The 24,183-nt window shown below is 36.1% G+C and overlaps 1 protein-coding gene across 2 annotated transcripts in view; it reads left to right on the forward strand.

Annotated features, from left to right (window-relative positions):
* The first annotated feature begins 1,619 nt into the window (after positions 1-1,619).
* The window catches only part of kcnh1a (potassium voltage-gated channel, subfamily H (eag-related), member 1a), a 78,784-nt gene continuing 56,220 nt past the window's right edge, over positions 1,620-24,183 (forward strand). Inside the window, exons 1-8 of one of the 2 annotated variants that reach the window (XM_073827079.1) lie at positions 1,620-1,692; positions 7,269-7,392; positions 10,070-10,176; positions 11,079-11,207; positions 11,292-11,410; positions 13,282-13,735; positions 19,067-19,075; positions 19,578-19,600. In XM_073827079.1, the coding sequence (XP_073683180.1) occupies positions 1,620-1,692; positions 7,269-7,392; positions 10,070-10,176; positions 11,079-11,207; positions 11,292-11,410; positions 13,282-13,735; positions 19,067-19,075; positions 19,578-19,600 (1,038 nt within the window). The remainder of the gene's footprint in view (positions 1,693-7,268; positions 7,393-10,069; positions 10,177-11,078; positions 11,208-11,291; positions 11,411-13,281; positions 13,736-19,066; positions 19,076-19,577; positions 19,601-24,183) is intronic. The other variant, XM_073827080.1, reaches the window with a different exon arrangement.

The raw sequence follows: 24,183 nt of genomic DNA on the forward strand, positions 1-24,183 counted from the left end.
TTGATTATGTCACCTGTTTCTCCCACAGCTGTTCACTATTACCACAGTCTTTAATATCTTCATTCTCCCACCACTCTTGTGAGTCTGCATTGTTTCTTGTCTCTGTTTCCAGTCTTCGTGTGCATCCTGCTCCTGTCGAGACCCTGTTGTGTGTGCCATGTTGGCCTTTTGATTTGTTTGTGTTTATTTGTTTTTAGTTGATTAAATCACTTCTCTTACCTGCATTTGGACCCTGACCTCTTTGTTGAAACGTGACAGAGAGTCTTTGTCAATTCAAACTCTCATCCTCACTCTGTATTAGGACGATATAAACACACGTCATCTTCGAGGTGGATTTGTAACATTTTCTGTTGATTGGATTAAATGGTTAAGTGCTTTTCTTACAGCCACTTTCTATTTTGTAAAGCCTCACCGATCAGAACTATATTCTTTGGTTTTACTTCTTGTGATGGACGATTAAGGAAATTTGGCCGTAGTATTCCTCATTTATAATCCTGTGCGACAGGAAGTTGTGGCTGGACAATTTCATGCTCCTAGTCACCCTGGTGTGCTAAAAAAAAATATGAATAAGAATATACTTCAGAGAAATTTTACTCACAAGAATTTCTTTCAGTGCCAATAATTGTGGTGAACATGCATTGGAAAAAAAACAACAACATTTATTTCATAATGAGATTTTCCCCCTGCTTTCAATTGTTTTACAATGAAAGATTAGAATTTTGTGAACTGTTTTGAAAAAAGATTAAAAGAATAAATGATTCACCCTGGTGAAAAAAACAGCATATGCTGGTTAGGTAGTTTTTATGTTGGGATGCTGGTTAGGTATGTTTTGATGCTGGTTTAAGGTGGTCCTTAGCTTGTTTATGTTGGTTCTTTGCTGGTTTATGCTGGTCCATGGCTGGTCATGTGTCAAGGACCAGCATAAACCAGGAAAAGGACCATCATAAATCAGCTAAGGACCAGCAACCGTTAACCGACCGTAAGAATTTTAACCGATTATTATTATGAGTTAAACGGTTTAAAATGTTTTTTTTTAATAGTTTTTTTTTTATGTTTGCTGCATCGTGAAAGAAAATAGACTAGTTGGCTGGTTTTAGTTGGTCAACCAGCCTGGTTTTAGCTTGTCATAGCTGGTCAGCAGGCTGGTTTTAGAGGGGTTTTGGTCACTCTCCCAGCCTGGTCAGTAAATGTAAATGATAGCCCGATCGAGTAAATGATAGCCCGATCGAGTTTTAATTTTTGGCCATCTCTTTGAACTCTTTCTAATTTACATCGACGGCAACTGTTCCAATTAATACTATATCCACCAGCAGATGGAGTTAAGAGACTGGAATTGCTACATTTTAATAAACGTCTACTACGACGAACCAGCGCCATCTTTTGATTCACACTGGAACACCTTCAGCCTCACACGAGTCAATAGATGGCGCTGTTTTGCCAGTTTAATCCGATCGCGAAGACTCAATGGGGTGGAGGAGAGAGGAGAGCGTGAGGAGAGCCACGGGTCCACACATCACTGGATGCGGCAGCGGCATGTGGACGACAGGCACACCGGAGACCTGTGCGGGTACTTTATGCTGACCGGTCCGGGCATTCACTGGAGCGCATGACCCGCCGTGATGGCCGGGGGACGCAGAGGACTAGTGGCTCCACAAAACACTTTTCTGGAAAATATTGTACGACGGTCTAACGGTAAGACGCACCGCCACATCCAAAGCAGCGCACATACAAAAAGAGTACAGGGGTAGTGTCGCAGATAAAACAAAGAAAGAACAAACTTTTGGGTACACGAGTAAGAGACTTAGAAGAAACCTTTACATAAAGGCAACGTACTTTTGACAAAATACTTAAATAACTACACGAACTAGAAAGTTAAAGGTGTCAGTTCAGGCGGAAAAACGCAAGGTGCATTCTGTAGTGAATGTTTTACGATAGATAATTTATTAGTTTTTTTGTGTTAACTTGAAATTACGAACAAACGTTGAATAAACAGTTTTATCATTACAAATATTTTTTTTTCGATTTTTTAATTATATAGTCTATAAATAGGCTATATATAAAATGTATTTATATAATGCATAATCTATTTGTAAAGCAGACTGTATAAAATACTTAAAAAGAGGCTGCAGGAACATTGAGATGTTATTCCGTATTCTCTGCGTGACAGCAAGTGCTGCTCTATCCCCATTTGAGTTGTTCTCATACATCCTTCCATCAGCATGCTTTGTGGGATAGAGAACAACTTTAGGTTAAATTAATATTTAATAGCAATGAATATTTAAGAGTGCTGAAAGGTTGAAAACTGGCTGAGGATCTTCACCAGCACTATCTGTGAGATCCGACTGTGTTCTTGCACCCTCTGTAAGCTCCTTAAAATAGAACCAAAGATCTCTTTTATTGATGTTTATCCATCAGGACCGCTTTTCTTATTTATGCAGTTTCGTTGCATGCAAATGGCCATTCAAAACTAATCGAACATCAGATGTTCACAACTGCCCAGTTGCCCCGACCTCTACCTGTGCCATTCGAAATATCGAAAAGATGTACTTTTTATTTAAGTAGGACTTCTACTGTAAACATTGATGTCTGAATGACCTGCTTGGTCATATAGGGTTGCTGGCCATCTTGGAGAAGAAGAACAACAGGAGGATGAATTCCTCTTCCTTAATGGTGTTTGTGTATTATTTTAACTCTTTTTCTGTTTCCTTTAACTTCCAGTTTGGACATTATCACATAGACACACAGGTATAAACCTCACTGAGCAGAACACTTGTGCTTTAACCTCTTCCATCCCTCCATTATCTCTCCCTCTCTCTTTCTCTATCTCTTGCCTTCTGTCTTTCCTCCCCTCCCTTCTTCCCTCTCTCTCTTTCTTTCTAGTTCCCTTTCGACATTAAATATTGTTCTATAACAATTTTTGTTAATTTACAAACTGATAGTCTGAATTGTAATGAAAAGCCTGATCAAAGTCTTTTGTGGTTTTAAAGTGTTAAAGTGGTTTAACAGTGCTGTTGATATTTCAATGCTGGTGAAAATAACCATGCAGATGTTGCTCCCTGGTCCTCATTCAGCGCTGACAGCACTTGCTGTAAAATAACAAATGTTGGCATGGAACGTTTTCCCTCCATAGTGGTGCGTGTGAGTCCACGTGTGTGTTTGTTTCAGTGTGGAGTGAACTTCCTGTGTTCATGCTCAGTAGAGGAGAACTGTGCTCTGTGGCAAATCCACCACCATGCTCCTAAATCAATTGATATCATAGATCTTAGTTTCCCTTCACTTCTGATTCTGATGCTGCCCTTCCACATTGCTCATCTCACATTTACCCTCCACAAGCATTAGCCGTAGAAAGATGAAATGTCTGTCTGTGTTTCCGTCATATGTGCAGTCAAAGTGAAAAATGATGCCATTCATGTTGTTATGTCTGAATGAGGTGAAGGAATTGTTTTATAATGAAATATAAATGTATACAACGTTGGGGGTAATGCATTGCAAGTAATGCGAACAATGTAATCAGATTACTTTTTCAAATAAGTAATGCAAATTTCTTTATTTCTTTTATTCACTGATACCTCTCCTGTTCCATGCTGAGAGAAATTGGGAGTAAAGTGTAGATCAATAGGCACTTGCTTTAGCCTGAGGCTTATTAATCTTACTTTCAGTGTGAACAATCTTTTACAGTCAAAAAAAAAAAAAAAACAAGCCCAGGTGTCAAAAAGTTACACAAAAGTAATGTAATGCATTACTTTTCATAAAAAGTAGAGGAGTATTGTAATTTGTTACTTTTTTTATGGAGTAACACAATATTGTAATGCATTACTTTTAACACTATGTGTATGAGAGCTGATTGCATATTTACACGCAAAAGTCTAGGGCCAAAAAGTTTAGGATTCAAACCTCAAAAAAAAAAAAAAAATAAAAATAATTTTTTTTAGGATTTTGAAAAAGGTGGGTTAAAAAATGCTGAGGTAAAATAAATATGAAATATTTAAGAGTCTGGAGTATTTTTAAATATACAAACAAGCAAATATGTGACACTGATCACACAAATGATTTAATTTTATGAACTTTACTGTATGTAAATATGTACACTACCAGTCAAAAGTTTTTGAACAGTAAGATTTTTCATGTTTTTTAAAGAAGTCTCTTCTGTTTTCCAAGTAACAGCAAAAACTGTAAAATTGTGAAATATTTTTTACTATTTGAAATGTTTTCTATCTGAATATATTTTAAATGTAAATTTATAATTTAATGATTTCAAAGCTGTTTTTTTAGCATAATTGGTCCATTCACATGATCCGTAAGAAATCATTCTAATAATCTGATGTGCTGCTCAAACAATATTTATTATTATTATTATTATGTTGAAAAGAGCTGAGTAGAACTTTTTTCAATTTCTTTGATGAGAAAAGAATTCATTTCATCACTTTTGATCAACCTAGCTAAATAAAAGTATTAATTTCTATAATTATTAATTCATCAAAGATTCCTAAAAAAATGTACTCAACTTTTTAAAATATCGACAATAATATTAAAAAAATGGTTCTTGAGGAAATCAGCATATTAGAATGATTTCTGAAGGATCATGTGACACTGAAGACTGGAGAAATGATGCTGAAAATTTATATTATAATAAAAATAATTGAAAAATAAAACTGTACAGTTTTTGCTGTATTTTGGATCAAATAAATGCAGGCTTGGTGAGCAGAAGCGACTTCCTTAAAAAACATTAAAAATCTTACTGTTCAAAAACTTTTGACTGGTGATGTAATGCATTACTTTCCATAAAAAGTAACTAAGTAATGCAATTTTTTATTGTAATGCATTACTTTTTAAAGTAACGTTCCCCATATATAACTGTTTGCATATTTTATTTACAGTGGGGGTCAAAATTTGGAATTCAAACCTAATTTTTAGGATTTTGAAAAATGTGGGTTAAAAATGCTGAGGTAAAATGAATAAGAAATACATAAAAGTCTGAACTATTTTTAAGTAAACAAAAAAGCAAATCTGTGACAAAATTTTTTGTTTTATGAACTTTACTGTATGTATATATATATATATATAGGCTACGAGTCATAATTCTGTTTGCGGTTTACATATTACGTAAGGACAACGCTTAGATAAGGGCAGTTTATTACTTTTAAATACTGTAAAGGTCTTCACAAGTTCCTCATTCTTGACAGACTACAGTTTCTAATTCTTTTATCTCGGATTACAGGTTGTATAGTGTTACCGTGAGCTTGCTCAAGCTCTGAGATACACTTTGTTAAAAGTGCTACTGGCTTACTCAGCAGCCGCTAAATCACTACTGTCAGCTAATCAGCCTGATAGCCTGCTTAACACGCTAGCCACTAACACACTAACATTGACAGACATCAGAGGAAAGGTTAAAGCAAGGTTACAGAGATGGAGCCCATTACAGATGACTCTGACAAAGAGAGTTTTCAACACAGACTTTTGGACAATTCACACAGGAGTAGAAGTTATAGGCTAATTGAGAAGGTCTGTGATACTCCAGAACAACACAAATTGACTTTTGCATTTGGAAATGTGAGATTAATAAGACATATAGCAGAGTGCTTGAAAGTTTTGTGGGGTATCAGGTTGTGTGTTTTAGCTACTTTCTCACAGTATTACAGGTGTCAAATAAGTTAATTTTGTTCAGCCAGAATTTTGGTACGACATTCACTACCGTTCAAAAGTTTGGGGTTAGTAAGTTTTTTTTTTTTAAAGAAGCCTGTTTTGCTTGCCAAGGCTGCATTTATTTGATCAGAAATACCAGTAATATTGTGAAAATTATTACAATGCAAAATAACTGTTTTCAGTTTTGATATATTTTGAAAAGTAATTTATATCTGTCATGGCAAAGCTGAATATTCAGTAGACATTACATTATCATTTTGATAAGCTGATATGCTATTATCAGTGTTGGAAACAGTTGTGCCCCAGATAGCACATGTACGTCTGCAAGATGTCTGTTAAGGATCTCTTGATCTGAAAAGCATCTTCTGTGTACAAATGTCTGGCAGATGTCTGTAAGATGACCATTTTATATACATTTTAAATCATAAACATCTTAAAGACATCTATTTGACATCTGATAAGATAGACGTATTGCAGATGAGCAAACTACGTCTTGCAGATATCTTGCAGATGTAAATGCAGACATCAAATAGACGTCTCTCAGATGTACGTGTGCTATCAGGGCCTTAATATTTTTGTGGAAACCAGCAAACTTTTTGCAGGATTCTTTGATAAATAGAAAAATAGTTCAAAATAACTATATTTATTCGAAATAGAAATCTTTTGTAACATTTTGTACCATGTCTTTTTTAGTAAGTTTTGATTAATTTAATGTGTTCTTGCTAAATAAAGTATTATTTTATGACCCCAAAATTTGAACAGTAGTGTTAAACATAAGCTTTAACATTTCAGCTTATACTCATTAAAAACCATACAGAAATGAATTACATGTGTATAAGCAACCACAGCTGTTTATTTTGATGTAACAGTGATAGTTTAGGTGCAATATGTAGGTGTGAGCAGTCATATCTCATTTACTTGCTTATAAACTCTTAAATAAATTAAAAGATTTGATGCGAAAACCCCGCAAATCCAGCAATTAGTTATTTCTTAGACTTCCAAACACAAACCCATGCACCCTGATTTACATTTATTACAGTAAAGCCACACAATTATATTTAAACCAATGTTTTTCAGCCAGATCTTTCTAATTATTTTATGCAGTATGGATCACAACAGTTTGTGGGTGGTTTGTGGGCTGTGTAAGACTGAGACTATCATATATATGTTTTTTCTGTTTACTTTAACAAGAAGAAAACTGTATCCACCTTTTTCTTCCTATAAGAGTGGGCACAGCCATTTGTAAATTGTAAATTGTATGGGTCTGGCTTCCGGTCTCAGCTGCATCTAGCTATATTTAGCTGTATAAAATAGCTTGATCTGCTGCTTGAAGAGGATGTCAGAAGGAACATTTAGAAATAAACTTGTTATTTTAGTCTGAACGGGGTTGTACTATAATATGAGATTACCTAACTTGTGTACAGACCAGTAAAAACAAAGCTGAAATTCTCAGTGTTGCCATCAACATGTCAGATCAGTGGCTTTCGGCTGCCATGACAGTGTCTTCCCATCCTGCCTCATGTGACATTATCATAGCGACCGACCTTTAGTTTTCTTACTGTTGACTTTGTGCCTGGTTCCTCTCACCTGTTTCCTCCCCATACCCTCCTGTGCTCTTTTCACAGACACAAACTTTGTGTTGGGAAATGCCCAGATCGTTGACTGGCCCATCGTTTACAGTAATGATGGTTTCTGTAAGCTGTCCGGCTACCACCGTGCTGAGGTCATGCAGAAAAGCAGCACTTGCAGGTATCAGACTTCATGCAGACATGGTTTCATGTACTAGTTTTCTATCTCATCATATTGATCATATTTATAAAATATAGAATTGCAAGTTCTTGAATTATGTAAGGCCCTTGAATTCAGTATGCAATTTACTATTTACAGTATTAAATAGCACAGTATATAATTCTATCTGTATTAGCACATTATTCAAGATAGTACAATATTGTTTGTAATGAAGTATTCCCACAATACAGCCTAGTATATGTCGGTGCAATATTGTATTACAATATGCAATGCAATACAGTACAGTATATAGTACTACACTATACACTGTGTGGAGTGGAATATGGGAAGAGTGCAAAATAATTAGATTCTAATAAGTATTTTAAAATAAATAAATAATTGTATTTAGTAAGGATGCATTTAAATCATCAAAAGTGACAGTAATATGTATACAGTACTTCAAATAAATGCTGTTCTTTTGAAATTTCTTTTCATCACAGAAAAAAATGGATCACAGTTATCACAACTATTTTATAAGCACCAAATGAGCATATTCTTATGATTTCTGAAGGATCATGGGACACTCAAAACTTGAGTAATGATGCTGAAAATTCAGCTTTGCCATCACAGGAATAAATTACATTTTAAAATATATAAAAATATAAAACACAATTTGTAAGCATGTATTCTGTTATATATTCCTTCTGTAATTTAAAACAAATTCCAATGTGGCAGTTTTTGCAGATGCTAAACGTCAGAAATAGAGTTGTAAGGGTGAAAGTGGCTGCATTCTGTGGGGTTGTAATTTAGTTGGTGAGCCAGCAAGCTTTAAACTCTTACTTTTCCTTGATATGCCCAACACAAGACAAGCTCATTAGCGTTACAGCTCCAGATGTCTCAAAGAGAAACACATTTGTAAAGTCTGTTGAATGTATCATTCCTGCCTCTCTGCTGCTCTCATTACAGTAAAGCAAAGCTGGACTTGTCTTCAGTAAACTTTTGATTTTATCTGCCTACCATGACAAAGTTTCTCTAGGCAGCAGACCCACCCATTATTTCCCTTGTAAAATCTGTAGTGTTCAAAAAATTAAAGGGTTAGTAAGACCCAAATTAAGATATTTTTGATGAAATCCAAGAGCTTTCTGACCCTGCATTAACAGAATGTAACCGACATGTTTAAGACCCAGAAAAGTAGTAAGGATATCATTCAAAAAAGCTGTTAAAATAAATGGAAGAGAAGAAATTGTTGTATTCTTGTTTCTTTGTGCACAAAAACTATTATTGTAGCTTCATAAAATTACGGTTGAATTTAGCATGGTATTTTTTCACTCAGTGAAAGTGAATGGTGACCAGGGCTGTCAAGCTTCAAAAACACCATATAAATAGCATATAATGTTGTCAATGATGCTCTGGTATGTTTTTGGAAGACATAACACATGGTTCATGTGACCCTGGACCACAAAACTAAACCATAGCCAAAAATACACTGTATGGGTCAAAAATACTGATTTTTCTTTTATTACAAAACTCATTAGAATATTAAGTAAATATCATGTTCCATGAAGATATTTAGTAAGTTTCCAATCGTAAATATATCAAAACTTAATTTTTTAAATAGTAATATGCATCGCTAAGATCTTCATGTGGACAACTTTAAGGGCGATTTTCTCAATATTAAATTGTTTTTGCACACTCAGATTTCTGATTTTCAAATTGTTGTATCTCGGCCAAATACTGTCCAATTCTAACAAACCATACATCAATATACATCAATAGAAAGCTTATTTATCATACGTATGCTTATTTATGAGATGTATACATCTCAATTACAAAAAATTAACCTCATGATTGTTTTTTTTTTTGGCCCAGGGTCACATATTACTTATTATTATGGCACTTTTTGGAATTTGAAAGCCCCTGGTCACTTGTATTTTATTCAAAAGAGCAGCACCACCATTCTGCTAAACTCCTTTTGGGTTTTACAAAAAAAAAAAAAAAAAAAAAAATTCAAACAAATTTAGAATGGAGTTAATGATGACCGAATTAAATTTTTTTTTAAGGGTGTGTTCACACTTGTCCGGTTCGTTTGGTTCATTTGGTCTGGACCAAAAAGGAAAATGATACATTTGGTCCTGGTTCATTTAGCGTTTACACTCTCATTTTTGACAGCGAACCTAAAGGCATAGTGGTACGTTCACAACCTGATTGGTCAGCTTGAATGATGTATATTTTGTGACGGAACTCACAGAACACTACAAACAAAAGAAAAAAAAGCGTTTGCTTTAAGTCGAATACACCTAATGCCGTCTGCTAGATTAAGAACACTCATAAAAAGCACTTTACCTCCATGTTGCTCCACGTTTGCCCTCTGCTCATTTTGTTTTGGATACACCACTTGTTCCCTTTGTGAAATCATGTCGCATAGCGTCGCATCTTGTCATTACTTCCTGTTTTTGTTCATTTGGAAGCGGACCATCTTTTTAGTGGCCTGCTTGTTTGGTGTGCACCAGGGTTCGGATGGCAGCATTCACACTTACTTAAATGAACCACACTAACAGAGCAAATGCAGAGTTCGTTTTAATCAAACCAAACATGACAAGTGTGAACACACCCTAAAATAAAGTGAAATGAAGTTCTCACTGTTACAGTAAATTCTTATCTGCCTCTGATTGTGATTTACATATCTTTTCTCTCTCAGCTTCATGTACGGAGAGCTCACAGATAAGGACACATGTGAGAAAGTTCGGCTGACTTTCGAGAACTATGAGATGAACTCGTTTGAAATCTTGATGTACAAGAAAAACAGTGAGCATTGCATACAAACACACACACACACACACACACACACACACGCATGTTGGGTTTACATGTTTTATGGGGACATTCCATAGGCGTAATGGTTTTTATACTGTACAAACCGTACTTTCTATCGCCCTACACCTAAACCTAGCCCACACAGGAGATTGTGCAAACTTTTACTTCCTCAAAAAAACTCATTGTGCATGATTTATAAGCCTGTTTCCTCATGGGGACCTGAGAAATGTCCCCACAAGGTCAAAATCTACTGGTATTCCTATCCTTGTGGGGACATTTGGTCCCCACAACGTGATGAATACCAGGTACACACACACACACACACACACACACACACACACACACACACACACACACACACACACACACATGTTGGGTTTACATGTTTTATGGGGACATTCCATAGGCGTAATGGTTTTCATACTGTACAAACCGTATTTTCTATCGCCCTAACCCTACCCTACACCTAAACCTAGCCCTCACAGGAGATTGTGCAAACTTTTACTTCCTCAAAAAAACTCTTTGTGCATGATTTATAAGCCTGTTTCCTCATGGGGACATAAGAAATGTCCCCACAAGGTCAAAATCTACTGGTATTACTATCCTTGTGGGGACATTTGGTCCCCACAACGTGATGAATACCAGGTACACACACACACACACACACACACACACACACGCGCGCGCAACTGAGCTGTGAAAACTGGGAGCAGGAACACAGCAATCCTGGTGCATAAATTTGTTATGCTAATATCTTAATGAATATGCATACATCTGTAAAACAGAGACAAGACAGTTTTTTCTTCAATAGAAAAATAACTTTGTTTTTTCCTGACATGCTATCGGTCACAGATTTACAGCTTGTTTAAATGTGCGTGTTGTGTTTTGTCCAGGAACGCCGGTTTGGTTTTTTGTGAAAATAGCTCCTATACGAAACGAACAGGAGAAGGTTGTGCTCTTCCTGTGTACATTTAGTGACATAACAGCATTCAAACAGCCAATCGAAGATGACTCCTCCAAAGGTACATGTAGTTATATGTATTTATGAATATGTATATCAGTGCATTTGAGAGTGAATGTTGAATGCATCTCATATCTGTGTTCAGGCTGGGGGAAGTTTGCTCGTCTAACCAGGGCTCTGACCAGCAGTAGAGGGGTCCTGCAACAACTGCAGCCCACCGTACATAAAGGAGAGAATGTACATAAACACTCACGCCTTGCAGAGGTACGTCTCAGTGTGAGCATCAGTCTGATACATTTCATTTTACGCCTGTGAGTGTGCATCAGCATGTGTTTGCATCCATCCGTGTTAAAGATCAAACTAACACTAGGAAGGCTATCCTCTCACACTGTGTTTCCAGTACACAGACTCCTCCTGCAGGGAGATTAATAAGATATATGTTTTTTTTTTAATAGTTTACAAACCAGAGTCAGGAATTAACAAGACTTTGGAACAAAAGTGCCACTAAAAGTGAAGAAAAGACTCTAAATTTAAATATGGGCTATTTAAAAATGCCCCATATAGAATTGATCTTTAACATATACATTTTGTTACTTTTTATTCTAGGCCTAGGAAATTATACCAATATCACATAAAAGCTTTCTTTGAATAGAGCTGCCAGATTAGTTATGTATGATCCACGGTGATAGTAGACAATAAATAACAATATGTTATGATCAATATAAACTGACATCTAAAAGCTAAATAAATGAGCTTTCCTTTGACGTATGGTTTGTTAGGATAGGCCAAATATTTGGGTGAGATACAACTATCCGAAAATAAGGAATCTGAGGGTGCAAAAAAATTTAAATATTGAGAAAATCGCCTTTTAGGTTGTCTAAATGAAGTTCTTAGCAATGCATATTTCTAATCAAAAATGATGTTTTGATATATTTACGGTTGGAAATACAAAATATCTTAATGGAACATGATCTTTATTTAACATCCTAATGATTATAAGACAATTTTGACCTATACAATGTATTTTTGGCTATTGCTATAAATATACTTGTGCTACTTAAGACTGGTTTTGTGGTCCAGGGTCACAAATAAATAAGAGTTATTTTTACTCTTTTTATTATATTAATTGTAGAGATACCAGAGAGACTGTTATACTGTGTTGCTATTGACAACGGTCATTATTCAGAAATATTTCAAAGCTAAATGTCATGATTTAGAATGAAGTATCTCAGAGTCATGTACTAATAAATAATATGTAAATGATATAAATATATATTAAATATAGTTACATTTTAAACCTATTAAATTTAAAATCTTAAAATCATTTAAATTATGTATATGAAAAGTTGAATAAAGTTAAAATATCATATACATTTATTTAAACAAATTTCAAAATATAAGTGTTTGGGAATTTTTCAATGCGATATCTGGACCTAAGATTTGCTGTAAAAATACATATAAATTAATATATTTTTATCCAACACATTATTTAATTAATTGAAAGTATTTTTAGTGTTAAATAAGTGAAACTAAATTCTCAAGGTAACATCTGTAACAATTTTTTGCAGCATATGTGGCCATTCATTCTTCAATAATATATAATGTTCACCCAAAAATGAAAACTCTGTCATTGAACGCATTCTGCATTGTGCACCCTTGTAAAACAAACGAAACAGAAGAAATGGTTGAATAAAGTCAATATTTTTGATTTCTGTGTGCACAAAAGTATTCTCGTAGCTTTATAACATTATGGTTGAACCACTGATGTCAAATATGGACCATATTATCGATGTTCTTGTCAGTTGCAGTGCTGTCTATACAGGGTCAGAAAGCTCTTGGATTTCATCCGAAATAAGATGAACGGGTTTGAAAGTAATTAATGACAGAATTTTTGGGTGAACTAACCTTTTAACATACATGTATTCTAGTATGGTTTATCCAAAATGTCCATTAAAATCCATCTTAGTCAGTGACAAGGCTACATCTGTATCTGTTAAACAGAAGAGATGAGATGTTTTACAAGATGTGATTTTTCTTGGAGGTGAGTCTCCTGTAAGTCGAGACGGGTCATTGCTCTTCCTCTCCACTCAGATAAACGACCATCCGCTACCTCCCTCTTTGTCTCTCTCATACAGGTTCTCCAGCTGGGCTCAGAAATCCTGCCCCAGTACAAACAAGAGACGCCCAAGACTCCTCCTCACATCATCTTGCACTACTGTGCCTTCAAGACCACCTGGGACTGGGTCATCCTCATTCTCACCTTCTACACCGCTATCATGGTGCCCTACAATGTCTCGTTTAAAACCAAGCAGAACAACGTCACCTGGCTGGTTGTGGACAGCATTGTGGATGTGATCTTTTTGGTAGACATTGTACTGAATTTCCACACCACGTTCGTGGGCCCGGCCGGGGAAGTGATATCAGACCCGAAACTGATTCGCATGAATTACCTGAAAACATGGTTTGTGATTGACTTGTTGTCCTGTCTGCCTTATGATGTCATCAACGCCTTTGAGAACGTGGATGAGGTCAGTACAACACACACACACACACACACACACACACACACACACACACACACACACACATGTTGGGTTTACATGTTTTATGGGGACATTCCATAGGCGTAATGGTTTTTATACTGTACAAACCGTACTTTCTATCGCCCTACACCTACCCTACACCAAAACCATTTGGTCCCCACAACGTGATGAATACCAGGTACACACACACACACACACACACACACACTCGCACACACAAACTTAAAAAAGGGTTAATCAATTTTTGGATCAAAATGTCTGTTATGACATTGCTTTTGCTCTGGTTTTCTGTATGCTGAAGTTTATTACTTGTTTCTAACAATGTTTAAAGCAAGGAGGTATATATATATATATATATATATATATATATATATAGGATGTGTTTAAATAAAACAGCAGACTGCAGTAATTCAGAAAGAGGAACATATACCTTGTGTCAAGTTAAGGAGTTCAAAAGTTATAGTTATAATTATAGTCAAGGTGAAATTCGCCACTCGTGTCTAAGCATTACAGTGCAATTGCAAAATAATCTCCAGACATTTTTTCCCTTTCTGCCATTAATCTGGCAAGCAGATCAACACATTTTATTTGTAGGCTGACCTAGAAGTTGGTTTTACCCTGGTTTCCTCAGCCAAAAGGCAATAGGATTTTTCCACTGGATTTAGATATTGCAGAACAAAAGTTATGTGTTCTTATACATTCTGTTCATTAAAGTAATCTTCATAATTTTTTACACAACTTTTATGAATTTTAAAGTCCTTATAAAATCAAAATGTAAGTTTTTGGCTTTTAGTGTGAATATGTTAGCTTTAAGGTTATCCATAAGCTAGTGTGCTCCAAAACAATGACAAAATTCGCATTTTTAAGATATAAGCATTTAGAATTTACAGTTTCTAACTTCCGCCAATATGTATCAACGATTTTGATGACATCACCCTGCACTTCAGCTTCTCATCAAGCTTTCTGTCCAATCACATGCTCTCTAGAATCTGAAATGCCTCGCCCCCTACACTAGAAATAGGTGCTAAATCTATGGGTGAAATTGATCACTTGTTCACAGATTTAGTATTTTCTATATCGTGAATGGCACGTAGTGCACTATATAGGGGATAGGGAACGATTCAGACAGTGTATATATGCTTTCCACTGGAGCGAAAGAAGTCTAGTTTGGTGCGAACTGTTGCAGCGTGCAAGTCTGCTCCAGTCCAGAGACACGATTGCACAGAGCGGATCACATGCGTGAATCTGCGCAGACCACAAAAAGTATCGGATCCATTTGAATTCTACACAGAATGCTATATTTTCTAACAATATGGATGAGATTGTGACTGTCATACCCTGTCAGATGCAGCTTTACCGAGCTCAATGGCTCTGGCCCAAGCTGTGATAAATGAAATGCTATTGGCTAATTAAAAGGGGATGGAACTGCTTGATATGTTCAGCCCTGTCCTGTTTCAGTTGAAAATACATCAACGCTGTGTTTCAAAGCACTTCAGTGGAACTTTAAAGCCTCAATACAAATTTATTGAATTATCCATAATTGCTGAATCAGACAAGATCCAGACAATAAAGCACACGCTAGGGCTGCACGATTAATCGCACAATGTTGTGAGGCGCGTTTAGTCAATGAAGCCAGTACTTTCATTAGTAGTAAATCTCCATCACGTGCGCTCAGCTGCGTTCAGAGGCGTAAATCACTGACAAGCTACGCCAAATCGCGCTCAAAATCGATTTGGCGTAGCTTGTCAGTGATTTACGTCTCTGTGTATTAATTGCTGCTCCAGCTGAACGCACATGATGGAGATTTACTACTAATCAAAGTACCGGCTTCATTGACTTAACGCGCCTCACAACATCGTGCGATTAAACGTGCAGCCCTAGCACACGCTGCTTTTATGATGTCACGGTACTGATCAATCTTAGATGGTTGTTTCCTCCGGGGAAAAAAAAATCATAGAGGAATTATACAAATTAAATTATAGGTTAATCCCCCTATATATTTTCTATTCATTACATAACACAATAAGAAAAAAACAGTATGCCTTACTAATATATATATTTAAAATATTAAAACAAGTACACAGTAAGCAATGCAATAAGAACAAAAAAAAAAAAAAAAAAAAAAAATTGGAATTAATTAAAACATATCTGTATTACAATGATGATAGATTTGCATGTTCTAGTTAGAGCTGGGCGAAATGTCCTAAAAATAAAATCCCCGATTTTTTCACAAAAAATCCGATTTACGATTTAAATAGATTTTTCCCCCCTAAGACATTTAGCATGTAAAGAAACCCCAGCTTTTCCACAACATATGGGCACCATATATTTTGCAATATACATTGCAACTGCATCAGTGATTGCTTTCCACCAGTCCCCATTCTTATTATATCGGACACAGTAAATGTTTGTAAGACAAATAAATAGTGTGTTTCTAATATGGTAAATGCGCGGGGGAGGGCTGAGCCCATTCGGAACTGCTGGAGCCCAGAGAGGAGCGTCGGCGGATATTAAGGAGAAAACCGAATTTCATTCAAACAAATCTATGTAAACTACACATTCGAGTTAATCAATAAAATCGATTGATCGCCCAGCCCTAGTTCTAGTAATGATCATCTTATCAATAGCGGGCCGGAAAAAATAAATAAAAACAACGGAACTTGTTTTTCGGTTCAAATACTATACCAGGCTTTTCATTGGTCCGTTAAGAACAGATATTTTTATTGGCTACCGAAATGCCGGTCAGTGGTTGAAATATTAATTTAAATTACAGTACTCTGTAACGAATTGTGATTTTAAAAGTAATTAAGTAAATTATTCAGGTTAATTTGTACTCAAGTACAAGTAAAATTACAGACTTAAAATTATACTCATGAAAGTACAAATACCCAAAAAATTTACTTAATTACAGTAACGTGAGTAGTTGTAATTCGTTACCTCCACCACTGCCAGCGGGCACATGCGTTCAAAGTAACCCTCTGGGAGTCTGGATTTTCTTGAAAATTTTCCTTTGGGCTCGGACTCTAATAATACTTAGAAGAACAACAGGGCCTTTGCCCCTTTGAGCTCGGGCCCTAATAAATTTGGGGTATTTTCAAAGATGTTTTAAAAAAAAAAAAGGTTATGGCCGGACGGTCGTACCACATGATATTTTGACACTTTGAAGAAGAAAAAACAAACAAACAAAAAAAAAACAACAACTTTAAACCAATTTTTAACTAAAAACAAATAAACACATATCATTAACACATTTTACTTAATAATATGTTTTTAAATGTCATATAAGATTTTGTTTAATATCTGGGAACTGTATGCACAAATTTTCTATGCTGATTTGGAAGGAAATTGGCGCAGTTAAGCTGAATGGATTTAAATTTGCTAAAACAAGGCTGTGAACTTACTGTATGCATTATCAGGTCAGACAAAATATTTAACAATAAACAGATACGCAGGGGACGGTGAAGCGGAAAACATTTTTATCCCGTGTGGACATGGTAATAGACATGAATAATGCCTTTAAGAAAGGAAAACTGAAGAAAAGCATTGCACTACCCTGCTGGCTCTCATTACAGAGAAAACCTAGCAAGCATTGATGTTACAACTCAATAGTCTAGGGGAGATCTTAATAAGTTGCTACCTAGGGTCTGCTTGTAACTATCTTCAGATTTTATTTTAAATGCACCAAGGGGGAAGGACAGCAACAAATAAACAAATCTAAATCCAAAATACAGGCACATTTTGAGATTAGACTTGCTTTTTTACATATTTACCCCCAAACACCTGTTCAGAATAGCTGTTAAACCTGTGCGTTTCTTGGTGGAATAACAGCCTTGCAACATTAAACTGTCTGAGTGCTTTGTGTGAGGGATAGTATATGAGCTTGTAATGGAGCAAATCTTTGGTGCTAATTAATATTGATCGGGACGCGTAAAAGTGAAGCGCACAAACACTTTTCATTGATCTCGGGCTAAGAGTTCATTCCTATGCTATCATATTTACAGTTGGATTTTTTATTTAAATCATCTGAGTGCTTTTAAATAGAAGTTAGGTTTTTGTTTGTGCACCTCACATAGATGCTGTGTATGCATGTCCGTTTCACTCACTGGATACGAGTGATAGAATGGTAAAGTTGGGGACTGAATCGATGGTCGTGATTCTCTGCTGGTGAGGTTGGAGTCGGTGTACTGGATGATAACGATTTAAACTGAGCTGTCTGTCTGCATTTAATTGAACTCACAATCAATTTCCGCCACTGCACAGAGGATGAGCACAATCTCTTTGTCCAATGTTAACTGCCGTCACACCTGCATTCCACAGCGCTCAACAATTATTTGTGCTTAATGGGATAGTTCACATGAAAATGAAACTTGGGTCAGCATTTACGCAACTTTTGAGTCGGCATGAAATTAAAATTCATCCATAATGTAAAACTCAGGTGTCCCCAGAATGTGTCTGTGAAGTTTCAGCTCAAAATACTCCACAGATCATTTATTATATCATTTTGAAAATGCCCATTTTTAATGGAAGCAGAAACATGCTGTTTTCATGCATGTCTCTTTAAATGCAAATGAGCTGCTGCTTCCTGCCCCCTTTTCCAGAATACGACTGTACTTTCACAGCTCATACCGCAGATACTCTGCTAAAAAACTTCTATTTGATTTTGATTATAATATCTACCGCTTTGAAATCATGCATTTTAAAGCCATATTAGTTTAAACTTCTGATATTTTGAGCGCACACATCCGAAGCATGCGCACAGAAAGCAGCTGTCACACGGCATGTGAGTACTAAACTAAGTTCTCTTTCATGTCTTATTGCGCTTAAACTGTCAAATACACACAAGTTTATGTTAAAAACACATAGGAGTTAACAAAAACAGTTGGTTATGTCTATGAAAGTATACAGCTGGGAAAAACATGTTTATAATAGTCTTCTTTGAGGCTGGGATTCTAAAAAGTGTTCTGTGCTCATCTGTGCAGCCAACGGCAGAACAGTTAGCATGCTTTGCTCAAATCGTTGCCATGGCGTTAGAACTGGTACACCGTTTTCGCTTGCGAAAACTAAATGGTGGCACCATGGGTGTAATCGTGCAGATTAAGGGGTGGTATCGCTTTAAAAAGTAAAAAAAATATAAATTTTTTTGCTGTGATTTTTTTGTAAACACACACACACATGCACACACACTTAAACTCGCACTCTAACTCAAGTTACAAATGAATATGATACCAGCACATTCACCCACTCAGACGCTTTTCCCACCCACTTCCACTGAGTTGCACGCACACACACATGCACGAATGCAGGATACAAGCTTTCATCTTGCCCCTGGGCATATGGCTTTTTAGAGGGGCTGTCAGCACCAGTTTACCGTGATCAGCTACATCAAGTTCATCAGATCTGTCTGTGCACGCTGCTGGGCTTTGAGCTCAGCACAACCAGCCCCAAGAACAGAGCGCTACCATAAATAACGGCATCCTTAGAGAGTTATGCAACTCAAGGCGAATTAGATCCCGAGGTGACGACTTTCTGATGGAGAATAATGCACCCTGTCTGGTGTTTGCGCTCTGATTGATTTGTATTTAAAACAGCGGAGGAACCGGCTGGTAAACTTAAGTTCACACTGAGGTGAACCTTAGACAAATTTGTTTGTTTACATTAGAGAAAAAAAGGGACCAGTATAGCATTTGAATATATTTTCTTGGAAAAGCTGTCTACAAAGAGTGTGCAGAGAGAAGAAATTGAGAGACTTCAATTTGCACTACCCATACTACAGCATACTGTATAGAATGTGAAGTTGGGATTACACAAGTCCTCCTGAAGTTCCTACTTTTGAGTTCAGGAATGGTAATTATGACATGATGTGCATTCAGGTGGTTAGAACAAAATAGGAGCATTGGACAGTTTTATTTTAGTTGAGCTTTTTCATAGTGTTTATTACTTGATAAAGATTCTTGCCCTGGAAATCCTGTTTCAGTTTGGCAAACCACAAACGCCTTTTGTTCCTCAGATAGTTTTGTGCACTCTTCTCCTCGGTTTGTTATAACTTTTGGCAGGCTATAGTACTCTAAATGTTTTTTCCAGTCTGACCGATTAGTACAGCCCATAACATGACAATAATTTACCATTTTGAGCAGCAATAATCAGCAAAATATGCAAGTTTTGTTTGGTTCAGTGGCATTGTTTACATTCTGTGCCGCCAATTGATGACGCGTTGTCAAAAAACACTCTATGAGGGCGGAAATAGTTTTGCCACACAAGCCTTTCACCTCATGAAATGTCTCTATATATACAGGGTTTGCATTTACGTCACGGTTTGGTCAGTTACCCGGATACACGGCGATATTGGCGATACTCGGATGTAAACAACAGCATAGATTTACAGTTAATGTACTACTGAATACGTTGTTCTAATAATTTATGCTGTCTAAACCACAGAAAAAAACATGTGGAAGTTGCTAAATCATATAGAAGGACTTAGTAAGCAGGAAAGGGCGCAGTATTTTGACAAACTAAAGTTAATAGGTGGTAAAGATACATACGAGCAGTATTAATTAAGATATTAGCCTAATATTTCACCTGCCTGATCGGAAAAAAAACACAAATGTTGTCAAGATTCTTGCCCTGAAAATACTGGTTCAGTTTGGCCAGTTTCTTCAGATAGTCTTTTTGCACTCTTCTACTTGATTTGTTATCACTTTTGGCAGTCTATAGTACTCCAAATGTTTTTTCTGGTCCGACCGATTAGTACAGCCCCCAAAAAAAGACAATAACTGACCATTTTCAACAGGAATAATTAGCAAAAAATGCAAGTTTTGTTTCCTTCAGAGGCATTGTTCACATTCTGTGCCACCAAAATGGCAGCCTTTCACCTCATAAAATGCCTTTGTAGAGAGTTTGCACTTACATCATGGTTTGGTCAGTTATACAGATGCGCGGCCATATTGGAGATACTCGGATGTAAACAACAGCATGGATTGCTTGCTTAATATACTACTGAATACATTGTTCTGAAAATTTATGCTGTCTAAACCACGGAAGAAACGCAGTTAAGAAAAAACGTAGTAAGCGGAAAGGGCGCAATATTTTGACAAACTAAAGTTAATAGGTGGTAAAGATACATTTGAGCAGTTTTATTTAAGATATTAGCCTAATATTTCACCTGCCTGATTTGAAATGATAAGAACAAACATAAATGTTGTCAAGATTCTTGCCCTGGAAATCCTGGTTCAGTTTGGCCTACCTCAAATGCCTTTTGTTCCTCAAAGAGTTTTATACACTCTTCTCCTTGATTTGTTATAACTTTTGGCCTCTTTTGGATCTGTAGTACTCCAAATGTTTTTCTCAGTCTGATCGATTAGCACAGCCCAAAACAAGACAATAATTGACCATTTTCAGCAGGAATAATCTGCAAAATATACAAGTTTCATTTGGTTAAGTGGCATTGTTTATGTTCTGTGCCACCAATGTGGCTGATTGATGGCGCAGCTTTACTGTATCTCAGTCTTTTTTAAATGAATAATATCAATGAGCCTTCCATCATAATTGTTTAATTAACACGCCCCCCATCGCTTGCAGAAAATCCACAGCTTCTTATTGGTAATTATGACATTGTGGTGGCATTAGTGAGTGTTCATCTCATGAATATATCATTATTCCAACATAACCTAAAGGCAGCATTAGTGCTTTGCAGATCATTGTATGCAGAAATTGCTTGGATGGAAAGTGTGCATTAACAGTGTCACAAACTAGCACACTATGGTGTATAATCTTACAATATACTCGAAAGCGTGCACATTCCTATCAGGACATACTTTTACCGAATAAATTGGAATGTGACCAATATTTCTTTCTCTCAAAGGACAAACACAAGGACCAAGCATTCATGCACGCACACATCTCTCTGTTCCATCATCTGGTACAGGTGCACATTGTTATGGCCTACAGGGAGAGCTGTGTGGTTTTTAATAATCGAAATCCTCCTCAGGTGTTTCATTTCAAAACTTTTGTTTGCATAATTATCTTATGTTGCATAACCCTCGCTTGCTTTCACAGAGACATCTGTCATCGTTTCGCATTGCCTTTGCAGCGGAAGCTTGATTAATAATGTTTGCGATGCCTGTGATCTCTCTAACAGTCCAGGCTTTGCTTTTTCACTCTTGATTCAAAGCGCCATGCTTTTGTTTGCAATGACTGCTCACATATTCTTCTGTTGACCATTGTCACTCTCTTTTGTTTTGTTTTTTCCTCCTCATCCCTCTTTCTTTTTGCATGTCCCTTGCACTGCCTGTGTTTGTTGTGGGCGAATGAAGAACTGGAATCATCGAGCTGTCACTCAAGTAGGCCTTTCATCTCAAAACTCGGCATTTGATTGATATGCTACGCCCTCAGGGCATCAATCAGACATTGATGTAAACCAAAAACAGTATTAGAACATAGTCTATTATTTCATGTTTCTAATCAAATCAGTCAACAGAATTTTTGTCATTTAAATGTTTGTTTGGTGCGTATCGTCTGTGTGTGTGTGTGTGTGTGTGTGTGTGTGTGTCAGTGTTTGTAACTCAGTGGATGTGTTGATTGGTACGTAAGGGTGTTTAAAGAAATATTTCACTCAGAAATAAAATTTCTGTTATTATTTACTCACTCTCTTGCTGTCACTAGAACACAAATAGAGAATTTTCTCACCGCTCACTCAGTTTCATACATCTGTTAAAGAGATAGTTCACTCAAAAATGAAAACTCTGTCATTAATTTCTCTCCCTCTTGTCGTTGCAAACCTGTAAGACCTTCATTCATCTTCAGAACACAAATAAAGATATTTTTGATGAATTTCAAGAGCTTTCTGACCCTGTATGGACAGCGACACAACTGACATGTTCAATACCTAGAAAGGTAGTAAGGATATCATTAAAATAGTCAGTGGTTCAACCATAATGTTACGAAGCAACAAAAAAATTTTTCTTGCACAAAGAAAACAATTTCTTTGTGCAAAAAAAGTATTCTCATAGCTTTATAACATTAAGGTTGAACCACTGATGTCACATGGACTATTTTAACAATGTTCTTACTAGCTTTCTGGGCCTTGAACGTGTCAGTTGCATTGCTGTCTATGCAGGATCAGAAAGCTTTTGGATTTCCTCAAAAATGTCTTAATTTGTGTTAAGATGAACGAAGGTCTTCTGGGTTTGGAATGACATGAGGGTGAATAATTAATGACGGAATTTTCATTTTTTGGGTGAACTATTCCCTTATGCTCCACAAAGAACGAAAAGGACCATAAAGATAGTCCATAATACTTATTACAGGTCATCTGAAGTCATGTGAAAACTTAGTTTAGTAGTTATTTAGACTGGATCATTGTATCATTGAGTTGAACTCATCAATGAATTGTTTAAAACAATCAAACAACCAAGTCAACCATTTCACTAAAAAGAATCATTTATTTCACCGATCTGGTTTTTTGAGTTCGACTTACTGAATCAGTAAATCGGTTCTCAGGTTAAAGATTCATTTATAAATTTTTTTTGGTATTTGGTCATTTTCTTAACTGATAATGTATGGATAAAAAACTGAGTGAAAATAACTGCATACATGTTTGGAATTCCATGAGGGTGAGTAAATACTGACAGAATATTCATTTCTGGATGAACTAAACTAAGTCCCTTTAATAAAGAATTCATGTACACTGACTGAAATTTCTGTAGTATTAAAAACTAGCAGCAAAAATACTATCCAAAATGTCTCTTTTTCCAAAATGTCAGCAAAAAGGCTAAAAAAAGAGCCTTGTTTTTTCAGCATTTCTTTGAAGAAAACTGATGAAATCACTAGATGATGTCATTTGAATTTGTAATATCTACCCAACTAAATCCCTGGATAAAAAGATCACCATATTCCTGATGTAAAAGTGTATATGTGATAAAATAAAATAAGAAAAACACACATATACTGGATCAAGGGTTACAGGGTGATTTTGGCTTGAATATTTAAAACAGACATTATACATATTTAATATTATTGTTGTGGCTATTCCCTAAAGCAAGTCTCTACTGTAGAGTGTATTGATGTCCTTGTGTGTATAGTAGTTTGTTTGATTGACGTGCACTCAAGAAAGCTGTTTTATTCATGAACATGGGCTCATACCAATAAGAATAAATTCACCTGAATTTCAAAATTAAGCCATCACTACAACTAGTAGTTGTTCTGTTTCTCAGAATAATGACTGCAATGACAAGAAATAATAAGAAAAATAGGGAAAAAAATCATGCTTTGACAACACAGAAGTACACTTTTAGAAAAAAAGAAAATGTATGGTTAGGTTATTTTTGAATATATTCCAGTGTGTTTGTTCAGATCTGAGGAGTTCTTTGTTCTGGTTGCTCAGGTGCTGTTTCAGCTCTCTGTATTGTTGATTTCAGAGGGTTGGCTTGGCAGACGCCTGTGCATATTTATAAATGCAGAGAATCTGTGCTAAGAGAGACAATGCACTTTTTTTAGACT

The sequence above is a fragment of the Garra rufa genome, chromosome 21, assembly GCF_049309525.1.
Source record: "Garra rufa chromosome 21, GarRuf1.0, whole genome shotgun sequence".
NCBI lineage: Eukaryota > Metazoa > Chordata > Actinopteri > Cypriniformes > Cyprinidae > Garra > Garra rufa.